The 17,828-nt window shown below is 33.2% G+C and overlaps 2 protein-coding genes across 7 annotated transcripts; one reads left to right on the plus strand and one right to left on the minus strand.

Annotated features, from left to right (window-relative positions):
* The first annotated feature begins 552 nt into the window (after positions 1 to 552).
* LOC104216767 (uncharacterized) lies at positions 553 to 4,416 on the plus strand. Of its 6 annotated transcripts, none has more exons than XM_009766885.2 (5): positions 553 to 820; positions 2,648 to 2,830; positions 3,172 to 3,220; positions 3,944 to 3,980; positions 4,272 to 4,355. In XM_009766885.2, exons 1-5 carry the CDS (start codon positions 596 to 598, stop codon positions 4,276 to 4,278), a joined length of 501 nt encoding a protein of 166 aa, XP_009765187.1. In that variant the 5' UTR covers positions 553 to 595; the 3' UTR covers positions 4,279 to 4,355. The 6 variants fall into 6 exon arrangements, with proteins under 6 accessions (XP_009765187.1, XP_009765189.1, XP_009765184.1 ...); XM_009766887.2 differs by having other exon boundaries at positions 3,177 to 3,220; XM_009766882.2 differs by lacking the exon at positions 3,944 to 3,980 and having other exon boundaries at positions 4,261 to 4,416.
* A 7,849-nt stretch (positions 4,417 to 12,265) lies between these two features.
* Positions 12,266 to 17,459, minus strand: LOC104216768 (uncharacterized). Its single transcript, XM_009766889.2, has 2 exons — positions 17,041 to 17,459; positions 12,266 to 13,692 (listed from the first exon to the last, which is right to left on the minus strand). Exon 2 carries the CDS (start codon positions 13,666 to 13,668, stop codon positions 12,718 to 12,720), a length of 951 nt encoding a protein of 316 aa, XP_009765191.1. The 5' UTR covers positions 13,669 to 13,692; positions 17,041 to 17,459; the 3' UTR covers positions 12,266 to 12,717.
* Between the last annotated feature and the right edge of the window lie 369 nt (positions 17,460 to 17,828).

Genomic DNA, 17,828 nt, shown 5'->3' on the forward strand with positions numbered 1-17,828 from the left:
TATGCTTTTAGATATGTTGGTATGGTTTTTTCTAAATCTCTTTAGGAACACAAAGTAAAAGCGTAAAATATATGTCGGTAGAACAAAATAGCATGTGGCCGCTAGATTGTTCCCTTGAGAATGTACTCCCTCCATTTCTATTTACTTGTCATGTTTCGCTTTTTGATAGTCAACTTGATTAATTTTTGAAATTAAATTTGAGATTATAATATTTTTAAATTAAAGTTTAGATATTCGAAAACTATACGAAACGTATTATAATTTCCGACTCTTCTCATATTAATATGATTAAAAAAAATACATATCAAAATATTGGTCAAAGTTGATGTAGTTTGGCTCTAAATAACTAAATGGGAACGGAGGGAGTATAAATTTTCCAAATTGGAATTGGTTTCCAAACTAATTCTGAGTTTTCATCGGCCAAAGACCCCGAAAAACATACCTGTAACCTCGCAAAATTAGTTTCTTTATCTGAACAGCAGCCTACTACACATTACAAGCACAATGGTATATATATATGTGACTGGTGAAATGTTGTATTATCATTCCAAATGCCAATTTTGATAGAATTATAAGCTGTCACTTTGATTTGATAATGAAAAGGGAAGGAGGAGTTATAATCAGTGTTTATGTTGAATCTTTATCAAGTAAAGATTCACAACATAGATCTAATCCCTCGAAAAGAACTCATCCAAGCACTGCAACAAAGAGAGGTTACGATCGTCGAGCACAACTCCTGAATTATGCTCATGAATTAAGGCATGGCAATTATCAACATCTCTCGTGGAAGTCTAACAATTCATCAAACCAAAAACACAAGGTGTATATTTATAGCATTGCATCTAAATAGTACTGAAATGCTTGTTTCTTTTTCTTTCTTTCCACTTTTTTTTTTTTTACTAATAAACAAGAAAAACTCTTCGAGGCAATCTGGTGAACGATTTGAACCTCAATGGATAATGTGCATGTCTTTTTTCCCCTTCTCCACTAAAATAGTATCGAGCTTTCTGCGGACGCTCTTCCTGCTGAATCAGTGCCCTTGGATCTAGTGAAACATAGGCGGATCTAGGATTTTTATAATATGTGTGCACCATTAACCAAAGGAGAAAAAAGAAAGTATTAACTGAGATTTGATCCCAGCTCCTCTAGGTAAATAACCTAGCATCCAACCAGGGGCGACTCAAGCACATACGGGGCCTAAAGCCAAAGTTTAATATAAGACCTAAATTTTAAAAGAAAGTTATAAGATATATATTTTTATTTGAAGTCTATTCTTCTAACTTTTTATGATATAAAGTTGTTAATAATCTTTTTTATAAATCGATTTTCTCAAATAATTCCTTTTCAGTTGATAGTATAGCGAACTCATTTAATCTTTCATGAGATATTGTTGATCTTAGATAAGATTTTGTAGAGCAATATAAGTATAGAACTATTGGAAGCTTAAAAGTAGTTGAACACTTGAATTAATCAAATCTTGGAGAAATAAGGTGAGTAATGAAATCTTGGAGAAAGAAGGTGAGTAAAAATATTAAAGAGAAAGAACTAAAATATGTAAAGGTTTGTGAAATATAAAGATTGATTGGGACAAATTAAGAGTAAATTTCTGATACGTTATATAATGAAGGAGTAGTAAACAATTGAAACGTTGGGAAATTTATTCATTTACGTATTTTTAAGTAAGTCAAATTATTATTTTATTTATATATCTAAAGAGTTTTTTTTTTCATTCTTTTATATTAAAAAACTCTACTTTTGTATTAAAAGTACCAAATATTATTAATGCCTATAAACCTATTATTTTTAAAAAATGAGGCCCCTCAAATTTGGGGGCCTAAGGCACAAGCCTTACTATGCATAACTATGGAGCCGGCCCTGCATCCAACCAAGTGCATCATTTAGCCTTTTTGGAGCATAGGTGTCAGCAGATAAGATTAGACCAATTTTAAAAAATATGTATATAAAAAACAGTTTGGTGGAGAGAACATGAGTTTACGTGCCCCATATATTTGTGTGAAAATAGCACGGCCTAGCCAGTTTTCGGACAGCTGCAACACGAAAAATTCCAGCATAATATAATGGAGATTGGTACGCCTGGGTATGAACTTCCAGCATAATATGCTGGAACTCCAACACACAGAAAATTTCAGCATAATATAATGGAGATTGGAGCACCTGTGTATGAAATTCCAGCATATTATGTAGGACCGGTATATTATATTGGAACTCCAGTGTATTATGCTGGAATATTTTTCGGATTTTGATCAGTATTTTCATTTAGATTTATCTTTACATAAAAAGTGGCTAAATTTTGATTACTTTTGAAACAATGGCTATTTTTCAATTACCACTTGTAAATTTGGCTATTTTTGAATTTCACCATATATTTTCATATAAACCCGCCCCTGTAGTGAAATGCTTATTTCGTCTAGTTGGTATACAATCAAACCTCTCTAAGATAATGTCGTTTATTCATACATTTTTTGGTTGCTGTAGCGAAATAATGTTATAGAAGATAACATGAAAATCGGTTCCAAAATAAATTTGGCCATTATATAGTGAAATAATGTTATAACGAATGAATGTTATAGAAAGGTTTGAGTGTATATGGTGGTCTCTTGTTAATAGGAGTTAACATTTTGTGCAGAAATGGAGATGGACAAGAAGGATTAGATTGTCATTTTCCCATTTGTTCCGTCGAAAAGATAAGGAATGGAGGCATGAGCACATTGGAACACAAGGCTACGGTGATGGAGAAGAATCATGCTGTCAAAATGGGCTAAAATGGAGAAAGCTTAGAGGAGCAAAAAGGAAGACAACTCATGTTTGTGTGAGTCTTGCTCTTATCCCCTATATTAATAATAAGGATTTGAGTGTTATATATTGTCGTAAAGATTTTCTACACTATCAATGTACTTTAATTGGTCTTCGCTTTATTTATCAGGTTACCAAATCAGGTTTGATTGAAAGAGTTATTTATTCTTATAGGTCAATTTATTTGATGGATGTAAAAAAAATTACACGACCAAACCATTTATAAAGTAATTACTTTTTAATCTCTATAATGAGTACTATATAACTTAAATCCACATTTATTCAATATGATTTGCTTTGTCAATTAATTTGTGATTACAATGTGAGTTTGTGACTTTCTTCTGCTGTGTTATGCAGAATAGACTGAAGTGCTTCTTCAAGGACATTTTAGGTGCCTGGCAATTCAGTAAGCAATCATAACGATCAAACTATTTAAGGGATAATTAAGCATTGATGCTTAAATTAATTGTTTCCTTTAACTGGATATTTTTAGGTTTCTTATATTAGTAAAAACAATTCCTGGTGTATTGTCTTATTCAGTTCAATTGTGGCTGTACATTAATTTCAAATTCAACTGTGGTTGCTCCTTTACTTTCTCATATCATTTTATCTCGAAAAAAGAAGTCTTTTTGCAGGTGCACACTTTAAACTTAAAAGACTAAATCTATATATATTATGTGGGAAATGAAAAGATGATGTGGCATATCTCATAGTGTAGGAATCCTATTTATTTTTTTTCTCATTTTTTTTTTGATTTTCCCCCCTTTTCAAACCATTTATCTTATTTTAAAATCCACATCCATATCTCACACCTCTTCATTGAAGGTCGTGACTTTTTAAGTCCATAACCCCCAATTGTTTAATATGTTATAAATTACATTTTAGGTTATGACTTTTGGAATCCATAACCCCCATTTATTAAATGTGTTATAAATACTCCTTTTTTCCCTTTTGGAGTAGTATCTTTCTCACCAAAATTTATCTTTCCAATGTCATGAGGTTTTATGACTTAATTCTCTCAGTCTTGCCCTATTTCATTAGTTGGATCTAATTCGAGCAGTAGTATCAACAAAAAGCATACCTAACCTGTTGATTTAGTCATGTCATGGTATTTTTGGTTTTGAATCAGGCAAGTTTTGGTCCCTGCTCAAGTTTACAATCGCTAGGTATCATCAAATTTCTTCCTTCAAAACAAATTTCTATTTTGTTTGATTGTGGAATTTGCATATCGTAAGGTCCATCAAGTTGATAAAAGATGAAAGGCTTTATGCAATATTGATAACTGGAATCTTAATTATGTTTGCGCTTAATGGTATTACATGTTAGTTTAGTTGGTGTTTTAGAAATCTTTATTCACAAAGTTTTATATATCTTAGTTCTTTTGTTGAATTCTATTGTTGCTCCAACTGAAAAGTTTTCTAATCAGTTTTCTTGAATTTGTTTGAGTTTTATTGCAGGGTCTGAGGTGTGGTTTTCTCAAATGGTTAGATCAACATGATGAATTGTTCTTAAAAAATTATAGTTTGAAAGATCAAAAAAGGGAAGAAAATGGTAGAGTTTTTTTTTTGTAGAAGATAACGTTACTGTCTGGCCAGTTAATTAGATGAGATATATATGTCTAAGAAAGATATTGAATTGTATTGTACATCCTCTTTAGTCTGATGTAAATGTCATTTGTTTATTTTCAGAATTACCTATTACTTTTTTGCAGTTGACACAAACTTTTTTTTTTGTAAATATGTATGTTTGGAGAAGCATTTGTCAGAATATTTTATTACTTTTCTTTATTTAAATAGTAGTACTTGAAACCATTACAAAATGATGAACATCAAGAAAATGTATAGTCTTATTACTTTCTTAATCAATTGAACTTTACATGTTTGTGTTAGATTTTGACGATTTTGATATATGGATGTCGTATTGTTCTTGTTGTTGTACTTCGAGCTAAGTTTGTTAATTATAGTTGTGATAAATTAGTTATACCTTATGCCAAAGTTAATGAACAATGTAATTTACTGCTATGTCCCAATTAAGCCTTCTTATTTTATCTGGGGAATAATATTAAGGTAAGAGTTGAAATTTTATTATACTTGGAAAAGTTTCAAGTAAAAGTAACGTTTTGAAAGTCATAAATCTTTCTTCCATGAAATGTCGGTCTCATAAGTAGTCGAGTATTGAGAAATAATTTGAATTATGTAGAAAATAAATCTCCTTTTAGACAGATGGACATTTTATTTATTTTTTACAAGAATAATTTTACTTTTGAAACTGCATCAAGTCGGTGGACCTTTTTTAAAAATAAATATCTAGAGAGTGTAGGAACTAAGCAGAGAAAAAATGACCATATTTTTTGGACAATCCAAAATATAAAAATAGAATTGAAAAGTGAAGTAATTTTATTTTACTTTATTATATTTCTATTTGACGAGAACTGAATATGCTAAGGGTGTATTTATTTGTGATAAGTAACAACTCCTTAGCTTGGTATCAAATTGTCTCATTTTTGTCCTTTTTTTCGTGGATTAATGATTTTGATGTATTTATCGATATTTTAAAATTAAAAACATTTCAAGTTATGCAATCATGTCATTTGTACATTTTGTGTCCTCTTACGGAAATTATTGTTATTAGGTTGATGAGTATGACTTTTAATGTCATTGCTTTTGCATATGATTATTAAAATGAGCTTAAGCCCCTTGAATATTCTCGTGCTTAGGCTCAGAAACATACTAACAATCTCCATAGTCATAGCTAATATCTATATAAAACTCAGGTGAGTAAAAAGGTGAATTAAAATTTGAAATTTGATCTATTTATATTTCGAGACAAAAAATATTGTTAAAATATCTTTAATATTCTAATGAATTGATGAGATCTTTTTTAATCGCGCGGAGCGTGGACAAATTTATTAGTTACTTTAAAAGTTCCTATATATATAACTCAATTGTAGGTACAAACTTTATATTTCAAAACCAAAAACTTAAAACCTTTTATATTAAAAAAAAACCTATATAAATATGTAATAAAGCTAATAATCCATTAATCTTTCTTTTCAATCTGCTTCCTATATACTTAACTAATTAATATATGGTTTTTGTTACCGTGATGACCAATATCCTTTTTTTTTTAACATGTCAATAAATCTCCAAGAAGTTAACGTCGTCTCCGCATGTTACTGGAAAGCCTTGCTCGCATTTTGTAAATTCCAAAACAACTTTATGCCTGAGAGAGTATATTTTTCTTTTAAAAAAAAAAAAAAAAAGGAGGTTGGCGCACGAATAGGTGGATCCCACCTTGTGCGCATGATAGTAAAGCAAATTTGTAATTGCAACTCTATTCCATATATAGCAGCAAGAGAATCTACCAAAAACGAAGGCATTGGCTTTCTAATGTTTCAAACCCAAGTTTTGCTCGCAAGTCAAATGTCATTTGCATCTATACCTGCTTTTTGGGTCACGTTTTAATTTGTGCCCGCTTTGCATAAAAAATTACAAGCGTATTCACTTTTTCGAGGTACTTCAGTATACGGGGCTGAAGTAGCAAAGACAATCACGCAAAACTTCAGCATTCTAGTTGCCGGCCTGAAGTAGACCAAGTGTGCTGAGCTTAAGCATTTTGGTGCTGAAGTTTTGTTCTCTATTTGCTGAACTTAAGCATTCTAGTGCTGAAGTTTTGTTCTCTATTTGATAAACTTGTTTTTGTTTGTAATTACTGAACTTAAGCATTCTAGTGCTGAAGTTTTGTTCTCTATTTGCTGAACTTAAGCATTTAGTGCTGAAGTTTTTTTGTCATGAATAAGCTTTTTCAAAAACTTCAGCAAAAGATGCCGAAGTTATTTAGTTCATTTGTAAAAACTTCAGCACTATATAAGCTGAAGTTGAATCCATAAGACCATTTCCATTATTGTCGTTTATTTTCCTTATTTCAATTGAGTTCATTACAAAATATTATCTTCAATGCCTGCTAGATTAATCAGTAATTAATCACCAATTTTTTCTATTGTTCTGGGCTTGTGGAAGCTGCGAACTTGGGGTTTCATGGTTTTCTTTTTTTTTCTGTTGTCACCTTTGTCTTGTCGCTTGGATTCTTTATACCTTTCATAAAATGTGAAATTTCCCCAAGGTGATAATATTGGTCCCTTGATTTCTGTACCCAATTAGTGTAGACATGTGATTTTTGACCCTCCCCAAGATTTTTCACATTTTTAGCGTAAAACATTTAATTTAGGCCTAATATAGCTATTTCAACTAATTTTTACTCCTTTACTTTATTTTATTACAAGAAAAATAAAAATCACAAAAAATATTTTAGTTTATGTATTTTTCATAATTTTTTTTTTTAAAAAAATATAAAAATGGTACCTTATTTTTATCTTTATATAATTTCGAAAACACAAAAATAGCTTCATGTTTAGTTTAATTAATTAGGATTAGCTTTGGATTGTGTAGTATTTTTATCTTATTTTAAAAGGAGTCAATTAAAGTGTTGGATCACAATTTTAAGAGTTTTAGAGCCCAGTTCTTGGCCCAATTTGGATTAATCCATTAAGCTTAGGGACCCTTCTAGATTCTTCTTTGGAACAAAAACAAACAAAAAAGACCCTAAGGACCTAATACACAAAAGACCTAGGGACTAATGGGCAAAATACATAAAAATACACTTAAACCTAGACTCTACCTATAAAGAATGCTTAAAAATCTAAAAAGAAAGGGAACAAGGCTAAAAAAAGAACGCATATGCACAAAAAGCTGCGCAGCAAATACCGAACCCCCCAACCCCCCCCCCCACCCTCTGAAGACCATCTTCCTCAGCACACCCCTTCCCCATCGGTTCTGCTCCGTTCTTCAACAAAACGACCCTTTTCCTTTTGACCCCTGAATTTCCGCCTTCAAACCACCCAACGACCAGACTCAAAACCAATAGCCCTTAAGATCTTCTTCATCAACAACCAAACAAAAATCCCTCACCCCAAACCCGTTATTCACCCCTGAAACCAGCAGCACAAAAACGCACATACACACTCACAAACAGAGAGAAAGAAAGCTGCTATTCTTATAATTTTCTTTGGTTTTAGCTTCTGTCTCGCCGGTGACAGATCCGACATTCCCGTCAGCTTGTGTTTTCCGACAATTTTCAGTCCAAAACGACACCTAACACAAAAATTCCGGTCAGAGCTTGAGTCTCATTGAGGTTTCCATTCGAGATTCGGTGGCGGTTTGGCTTTTGCTCCGGTTTTTTTTCGATTTTTAGTTGCGCATCAGGTATGAATCTAGATTCGAAATGTTGTAATTGTTGATCCGTTTCTCGGTGTCATAATGATGTTGCCACCATTTTCCGATGCTCTGATGCTTCCTTGGATTGTTGAAACATATGTTCATGATTTGCTCATTGATGACTTCAATTTGTGCTAATTGTTTACTGCCTCTGTTTTGTTAAAGTGAGTTGCTTCATGTTCAGCCATATGTGAACGCGGTTTTCCTTAACTATGGAGTTTACTATTGTTGTTCATTTTCTACGCACTGCTTCTGTTCCGATTTTGACACCATCCTTATTGGCAAAATTATGTACTAATCTTGTTCTTGACCATTGAAGTGCTTAGCTTATTTGCTGTACTTTTGTTCGTTTTAGATCTCCATCGTATATAGATATGTTGGTGATGTTCCTCTGAGTTGGGAAGTTATATGGTATAATATTAAAGAAGTTCATCACTTATAAAATACTTATCAATAGATCACTTTCACATTTGTGTATGAATGTAGATCAGGTATATGTTTATGTAATTCTGTATCCAAACGAGCCTTCCAATGAATGTGTAACTTAAAAAAGTAATTTTGAACATGTTAGAATTCCTGGGCGTATTTAATTCATTATCGTAATTGTGTACACGCTCGCGTGACACGAGTGCATTTTTCTTTTAAAAATAATAAATATTCGTAGAAAAGCCTTTAGGCGCGTTAATTGAATGATTGTCATGGCTACGGTTACGGTTCCCGTGACGTAGTTGCGATGCTTAATTTCCAAATTCGGGAGTGCATTTCATGTGATCCGGTTTTAATTTCCAACAACGTTAAATAAAATGTGTCTCGGACTGCGGGTGCATTTCATGTGGCGTGGTCCAAAGACGTATTTCAGATGACGTTGAAATCTTCCTTAAAATAATTAAAAGCGGTTTTAAAATTAAAATGCACATAGGTTTAAAAGTCTATTAGAATCAGATAATAGGCCAATTATAACAGTTGAGCGACCGTGCTAGAACCACGGAACTCGGGAATACCTAACACCTTCTCCCGGGTTAACAGAATTCCTTACCCGGATTTTTGTGTTCGCGGACTGTAATACAGAGTCAATCTTTCCTCGATTCGGGATTTTAAATCGGTGACTTGGGACACCATAAATCTCCCAAGTGGTGACTCTGAATCTTTTAATAATAAATCTCGTTTCAATTGTCACTTAAATTGGAAAAACTCCCTTATATACACCCTTACGGGGTGTAGGTAAAAAGGAGGTGTGACAATTAGTATTAAGCTTAGCCATAGAAAAAGAAAAAAGAAAACGAAGTAGGAGAATGAGGAGGAGAAAGGGGCTAAAGTTGTTTAAAAATTGGGTACAAGTTAAAACTTTTTTAAAAAATGGGTATAGGTTAAATGGGGGCGACCAAATAGGGTGCCCCGTGTAATTTTTACCAAGTCAAACCATAAAACAATAAGTCAGACCTCTCTATAACAGCATCCCTATATAACAACACCTCACTATAAAAGCCAAGCTTTTTTCGGAATCAATTTTTATGTTATGTTATAATATATATTCTCTAACATAACTTCACTATAACATCCACAAATATTTTATGTTATAACTAGTGAACTTGTCGCGCTCCGCGCGATATAAAAAATCTCATTATATTTAAAGAATAAATTTCTACTAATATTTAAAAGGTTGAAAAGCAAAAAATAGGTTGTAAATATCTTACTTCTGACTTTCTAGTTTTTATATCATGTCTGGTTTATTTATTTCTTTCGAAAAAAGTATTCGTAATTTATTTTGTTTGTAGTATTTTGGTACAAGTGTGAAGACAATAAAAGAGATTTGCTTTCTCATCTTTGTCTAATATTTATGAGTAATATAAAAAACTTGGGTTGAAAATTATTTTCTCCTTCAACTTTCCTTCATAACTTAAACTTCCTATAATTTTGAACAATAGACATTTACCTCTTCAGACAAACGGTCGAGATTTGTAATACTTAACATGCAAAATTGTTTAACAAAAATAATAATTATACATGATAATCTCCCAAAATACATCAAAAATACTATCAAATCCTCCACAAATTCCATGATCAATATTAAATGATTTTCAGCAGCTTTCTCCTTCAGCAAGCAAGGTCGAATCCTTTTTATAATGTTAATTGATTTCACTATTACTTATTTCTTTGGGTATTTCGATACTGCTTTATTTCGATTTCTTTGATGGCAGAACACGCAAAGATACCTCTAATTTTACTATTTTTATTGTTTTTGTTTTCTCATCTAATGTATGATATTCTTTTTGAGGCTTGACTAATCCGGATTCACGCTAAAAGAGTTTCACTTTATGATTAAAAATACTCCCTTTCGAAGGCAACTCATGCCTAAAGTTCGAGGTCGAAACCTCATGACTCAACTATTCAATTCTTCAAAGGCAACTATACATATACCCGAGCTTCGCCACAATCTTCGGTGGTATTTCATAATTTTGTTGGAAGTGAGATATTCAAAGGCAACTCATTCTCTCTTAAGAAGTTGTGTTATATATTTAACTGCACTATTCTTATGCGTTAAAAATAAAAATAAATAAATAAATAGTGCTATTTTAGAATTTAAATCTCCAAATAAAGTAAGATCATATTGGTTCAATCTATTTCTTTAATACTAAATGCACTACTTAATTCACAAAAAATTACGATACATTCTTTTCTTTAATTTTTTAGTTGCCTTTTAGTCTTCGTTTGTGTATAGTATTAACCCATACGATGATTTTAGCATTAGAATAGTGTTTGACACAAAACATATAAATCGGCAAAATAAAATATGCCAGTATGAGCATGCATATATTGTCCAATTTAAAGTCGTATTAGTAGTAATAGAATGGAGTATCAAGAGAGGAAAAACAATGGAGCGTAGCCGCTTCATTGGAGGAATTGCTGCCCGGCCTTACAGCCAAGGTCAAGCATTTCAGATGAGCTTCGGACTGATCCCGCCTCCTTTTTCCAAACCTCTACCTGCGTTGCCTAACCCTTTCATGTTAGATTATATATATATGATATATGTACATATTGGGGAACACTATCATAAATTGTCATAAACTTACACATTAAACAATTGAGAGTTACCAATATAAAAGGCATGAAAATATTGAAATTATTAAAATATAAGTTATGAAGATAAAGAGGTGCGACTTATGAATTTAGAGTTTTTATAAATACAATAAAGGAGAAAAAAGATAAATATATCTTTGCCTTCACTTTTCTATTACCCTCTTTTATATATATACTAAATTTATCTGTGATTCGCACAGTCATAAATGAAAAATAAAATATGCAATATAGATAAGAAACCACTGGTTTGAGAAATTAAACAAACTTACAAATTTACAAAGTACAGGAGAATAACAGATATGTTTTGTCTTCTTGCAGTGAAAAGCAAATAAGGTAAGTTTATAAAAACCTCTTACAAAGAAAGTGGAATTCATCTCCTCGTATATGTCTTTTTATCAGAATATTGCTCTGTCTATTGACTATGAAGACTTCAAACTATGTCGTCCTCCCGAAGCTTTTATTATTCTTTATAGATACAATGACCGTGTAATTCTGCATCGCTCTTTATAATTGAATAAGTCTAGAGGAGATGTATGAGTAATTTGAGGGAGTAATTAGTGAGAGTAATGGGCAAGTAAATACTCTAAACTTAATGGGCAAATAATGGTTAATAAATGCTTAAATTGTAATGAATAGAGAAGTTAAAAAGAAAAGAACGATCCAATCCAAAAGACGTCTTCTTTACCTCTTATGAAACAATAAAGGGGAGAAAAAGTCAAAAAAAGGAGATAAAAGAAAAGCGCATTTGCTCATTAGAGATATGCCACATCACCTTTGTCATTCCCAACTTTATATTTATAAATAGTTATAAGTTGTCGATTAGAGAAAAATCAACTCATTATACGGAACAGATTAAGAAGTCCAAACGTTATGAGAGGTAGCGGGGGCAACTGAGCCACCTTTCACCAACATCACCGCAAGGTTTTAAGACATTATAAGAAAAAAGGAGAGAGGAAGGGGAAAAATGCCCTCTAATTTTGAGTCATTATTAGAAGAAAAAATAAGGCCAACGAGGAGCAGGAAAGACCAATCAAACTATTAAAAAAAAAAAGGATGATAAATCACGTAGCCAATGCAAGCCGGTAAAACATAAGGACAAGTATTTTAAAATCAGCTTCTTAAACGAATCAGCAAAGTACAGAACAACACAATACGAGCAAATACTAGTTCATGATTATGAAATTAACTCCGTGCATAAATACCGCACCCTTCAATCCTGAAGGATGTATATCCAATGAGAGAAATAAAATTCTCTGAAGTCAACTCAAAATTTATGAAACTATTGTCCTAGTTCATGAAATTTAGTACCTAGCAGTAGAGAGGAGGGTTGAATTTACTTTACTATGCAATCTGGTTCCAATTTACAGGCAATTAAAGGAACTCCAAATTGCTGTAAACAATGTCATCAATCCTCTTGAAACTGCAACAACCGCGGTTAGGATCCAAACATGGATTTCCTGACATATTTTTCTCTGTGTTGTGACAAAGAAAGTCATTATCTAATAAACACATGTTATCATCCCAACCGCTCATGAACTTCTTTCCTGATAAATCACCGAATTCTGCTACTCGCTCGATGTCGTTGCCGCCTCCTTGATCTTCCCAATAAGAGCCTGCTACGAAGTCGAGAAATCCTATTGAAAACATTAGATGCAGCCCCACTGCCAGAATGATTGACGAAAAAATCATCCTCATCAAACGAATGATAGCCATCATCGAAAACATCATCTGAGTGGACAATATCATTCCAGGGAATGCCATTAGATTCCGACCTAAAAAGAGTGTCACCGAGGTGATCATCTAATCCAAAATTTCTGTGGAAGCCTCCAAAGTTACCCTCTATTACATAATCTCCCATTACAATTGCCCCAGGCATGGCCGATCTGATTGTGCTAAATACATCGTTCAACTCTCTCTCGTGTTCAAGCTTCTTCCATTTCTCTGCATGTGAAGGGTCGACTTCGAGGGGGCGTGCTGATGGATGCTCCCGCCTTACATGTTTCCTTAACTTTTTGTATGTCCCAACAAATGAGCAATTTTCATGCATGCATGTTCTCTTCTTTGCATTTAGATACTTGCGTGCAGGTTCAACAACCGTCCAACCCTTCACCTGCCCACGACAGAGTGGGCATAGAAGTTCAACTACCGACTTCCCAGCGCAAGAACCTGCTCCTGACAAGCAATTTGGATCATCAATTGACAGCAACTCTGGTTCAGAGCCCTCAATTGAAGTGACTTTCGCATAGGCTTTCTTGTACTGCTCAAGACAATTCGACAAACGACAGCTAGTGGCACACATATAAGGACGACATCCCTTGTCATAAGAAGAGCACAGCAGCAGCACTGCATTGTGAGGATGCTCCATGCAAACTGAGCAAGTTGCCCCTTCCCATTCTTTCTTCTCTGATGATTTCGGTCGTTTCTCCTTTTGAATCTTTTTGCACACCTTTGAGCGGCAAGATAGCAAACCAGGTACCCGCTGCACCTTGCTAGTTTTTGTCATTTTCTGGTAAAGAAGATACAGTCCCTATCCCCAAAATAAAGGGAACAAAGAAACAACTTAAACTATTAAAACAAAAACTGGAAAGAAGGAAAAAGATATCGTGCAAGGGTTTCAATGTTTCATAAACCTGCACCTGGAGCTTTGGCCTGTTCATTTATGTTGTTAGTTCTTTTTATTTTTTTACAAGTATTCATTTAAGTTTTTCTTAAAACAGAAAAATTGCTGCCCTAAATGAAAGAAAGCTAGAGGATAAAATTTTTTATTAATTACCAAAAAGGTGTTCAGTAACACAATGCTGATAAACATAACTTGAGAACTGAATTATTGGCACCCTCTCTCTACAATATCTCATCTTTCGATCCACTTTATGAAGTAGGGCAGAATATCTCCACTGTTTAAATGCTCATCTACTGAACCAGCACGACCACAAATGTGCTCTCACTAAAGAACCCAACATCCAACACATAGTGGTGCTTCAGAACATCTCCAGTGGGCCAAGAAGTTTATGCCTTTAACAGGTGAAAATAGTTCACCCCCAGCATTTTGTTAAAAATCACTCTCCCTGCCGACTTTCGAGAGTAGACCATAGATATTCTCCCACTCTATCTCAAGACCACTGACAGGCAATTTCAGAAATACAATGTCTATTTTGCCCTCTAATTAACAACTTCCTCTTTTAGTTTTTTTTTTTGGTACTATAATGTGCATGAGCTTCTCTTTTTCATTTATGTTATTTGACTCACCTATGTAAAAGGTTATTTAAAATGTCAAAAGAAAATAGTTATAAAATGCATCCATTGATAATAGTGAAGAATGATAGAGTTCTACAAAATAAAAGTTAAAATTTAAAAAGAGAAAAATGCTCCTAATTACTCACTCCATCCTAATTTATGTGGTGGTGTTTGACACAATACAGAGTTTAAGAAGAAAAAAAAAGAACACTTTTGAAACTTGTGGTCTAGAACAAACCACATATATTTGTATGGATGTAAATCAATTCATTAAAGGTAAAGTAGGAATTCTAATGATAAATTGTTTCTAAATAAAGAAAGGTGACTTTTTTGGGACTGACTGAGAAAGAAAGAGTGACATATAAATTGGGATGGAGAGAGTAGTATTTTTCTAAATGCTAATGAAAACTTAAACTTCAACCTACAAAATTGAAAATAAAAGAGAGGGGACTCAATTACTCGAGCACTTAAAACTAAAAAACAATTGTGCATCACAATATTTGAGGAAAATTCATAAAGAGCCTAGATTTAGATCATAAATGATTTTAGACTAGCATTCCGCACCCGCAAGTAAACATTTTCTTTTTTGATAAAGAATAATAGGTAAAACATTCAAGTGAAAAGAATGAGAACAATAACATAAATTCAAGTTAACAAACCACGTGAAAAGAAAAGAGAAAAAAGGACAAGAAAACAGGAGGGGAGGTTTTGAGGAAAAAAAAAAAAAGAAATAACACAAGAATTAGAGGTAGATAATTTAGAGATCAAAATAGGCATCATCTTTCTAATATCACTGGTCAATGTCATGATTCTATAAAAGGATTGAGAGAATGTCTATAGGCTAAAGTTGGAGGGAAGTTTAATTACACAAAAAAGAAGTACTTTTTATAATGGTGATATCCTGACCAGCTTGCATGCACATCGACTATCCCATGAGGTACGAGCTACTTCCCACTGAGTAACTCTGTCCTACAAAACTAAGGCGGATGGAAAAAGATCCTGTGTTTTTTGTCTCCCTACTGGGATTGAACACTGACATCCGAGGTTTGCACCACATTATTGACAACTAAGGTCACACCCTTGGGTGCCTAATCAAAGAAGTCTTTTTTTAACACAATATTGGCAAGAGGGAAGATTTTCACCATATCTTTAATAAAAGTATGTGAATGCATAATGCAAGCAAATTAATGGCTTTAATATATGGGTTTTAACCTTTTTGTACCTTATTTCATAAGCAAGATATGTTTTTATATATTATGAAGTCTTGATTGTGGATATTACGCAGTTCAAAAGGCAAGATTTTTCATAGTTATGAACTATAGTTCTTTTATACCTTTGAACCATCAATTAACAGAGAGTAGAGTGATACCAACCCCACCCCCCTCCCCCCGGGGGGGCTCTTCTAACGGCATGGTGGCAGAGGAGAAAGGAATAAAAATATGGTTGCAACATTTTTTATATAATCTTTTACCTTTTTATCAAAAAAATCTTTTATATTATCCAAAATACTAATCCAACTGCAAACTGCCAACAAGCCGATAACAGAAATTTTATATTATACTAAATATAAACTAGTATTTGTGTTAAAAAAAAAAAAGGGCAAAACAATCTACTAGCCCAGATTGCTTAACTTATAAAAGAACACGAAGGATCAAAATCTCTTTCAATATCCCAACTCTGGCACTTTGCAATAGAAAAAATATGAAAAGAACATTATTTGTGCATGAACAAAATTCAAATATGAGCAGAAACGTCATTCAACTGGGAGAAAAAAATTCAAATATGAGCAGAAAGGTCATTCAACTGGGAGAATAATGATCTTCCAATTTGTGTTCCAGGCTCTTTATCCTCTAACTAGGCCATTAACAATTTATACAAGATATCCTCTAACATACTGAACAGAACAATAGAATATAATACCTCAATAGTAAAAGTTAATCACATTAGCATTTATTACCCTATACAACAAGGCACCAACCTACATCCCCGACATCATTTATTTATCACTTCAAACAAGTACAATTAACTCCCAGATTCGCCCTAATTTTGAAGGGGGTCACCTTTTTTCCCCTTATGGTTAGACACGGCTAATAAGGTATTTCCAAATAGAAAATGCAAGCCAGAAGGTCCTCTTAGAAAATCTCCAAACAAGAAAAGAGACCCATTTTCTGATTTCAACCATTAAGATTGAAACTCTTAGGTAAATGTAATCCATAACACGTCTTGTTGCTAACTTTCACATTGTCTTGAAAGATTTAGAATATGTTATGGAACAATTAGCAAAGCGCATGTGGTTTCTAAACACGAAATGCATGGTGTACTTTTCCTTTGAATATGGATAAAAACGTGTATTTTGCAGGTCCATTGAAAAAGTAGGCTATCATTCTTCAACTAATAGAACAGTGGCAACCCCCCCCCCCCCCCATTTGTAAACACTAACACACAAAGCAAACCTAATAAATGCAATTAATACATAAAATCGAAAGCAGTTAGCTCAAAATTAACAGCCCACACGTAAGTAATACAAAATATCTGCAGAACTACATCAAAGTAGAGCAGTAAATCAAGCAATTGAAATCTAGAAAATGGAAACTTCGTAACAAAAACGGATCAGAAAAAGAGGGATCTTTAATAAATGTACCTGAATCGACGAGAGGGTAACACGGTTGTAGGTTTCTCTACGTTTGTATTTCGGTCGAATTCAAAATATGATTCCAAAGAGAAAAATGAGTACGGAGGAGAGAGAAAAAAGGAGAGAGAGAGAGTGCGTGTGAACCCTACTACTCTCCTAGCTCCTCTTAAACTTTCTTCGCTAACCTTCCGGAAGATTTGAGGGTTTGCGTCCAGCACTTGGTCTCTCTCCTGTTTCGCTACGTTTGCGCCCAATTTACAGTGATTTTACGGGTCGGGTTGCTTCGAGGGATTCCCTTGGATGCAACATGGTGGAGTCATATTTATCACATTGTGACGCCACTATTTTATCGTGGTAACTTTTTCACTACGGAGTACCTATAAATTAATCGATAATTTCGAAAATAATGACATATAATTACGTGTATAGCTTCTAAAAAGTAATTTAATGTTAATGTCAATTTGATATTGTTAATATGTACTCATCCTACATATATATATTCTTCTTCAAAATCCCATATTTTGAACCCGATAATGCTCGCAAGTCGCAATAATAAACCATATATCACTAGTTCAGATATTAGTAATTTATTCAGCTTCCCTATTAAACAATACTACTATTTTTAAAATGAGAAATGAATCGTTTTCTTTATAACCAAATAGTAGCAGTACCAGTACAACTTTTCTGCCCAATTTTCAAAGTTAGGGTCATTTCTTATGAATTTAATTTTGTTACATCCACCTTCCCAGATAAAGCACAAATTCTCCTAAAGTTTAAAAAGCTATAAAGGAATTTGG

Source organism: Nicotiana sylvestris, chromosome 7 (genome assembly GCF_000393655.2).
Source record: "Nicotiana sylvestris chromosome 7, ASM39365v2, whole genome shotgun sequence".
NCBI classification, from domain to species: Eukaryota; Viridiplantae; Streptophyta; class Magnoliopsida; order Solanales; family Solanaceae; genus Nicotiana; species Nicotiana sylvestris.

What these genes read in the sequence shown, in the direction of transcription:
- LOC104216768 (XM_009766889.2), bottom strand. Translation starts at nt 13,668, where the DNA reads ATGACAAAAACTAGCAAGGTGCAGCGGGTACCTGGTTTGCTATCTTGC.
- LOC104216767 (XM_009766882.2), top strand. Translation starts at nt 596, where the DNA reads ATGAAAAGGGAAGGAGGAGTTATAATCAGTGTTTATGTTGAATCTTTA. An exon ending in CATCAAACCAAAAACACAAG is followed by an intron (nt 821 to 2,647) that starts GTGTATATTTAT and finishes CATTTTGTGCAG; the next exon opens with AAATGGAGATGGACAAGAAG. An exon ending in GGAAGACAACTCATGTTTGT is followed by an intron (nt 2,831 to 3,171) that starts GTGAGTCTTGCT and finishes TGTGTTATGCAG; the next exon opens with AATAGACTGAAGTGCTTCTT.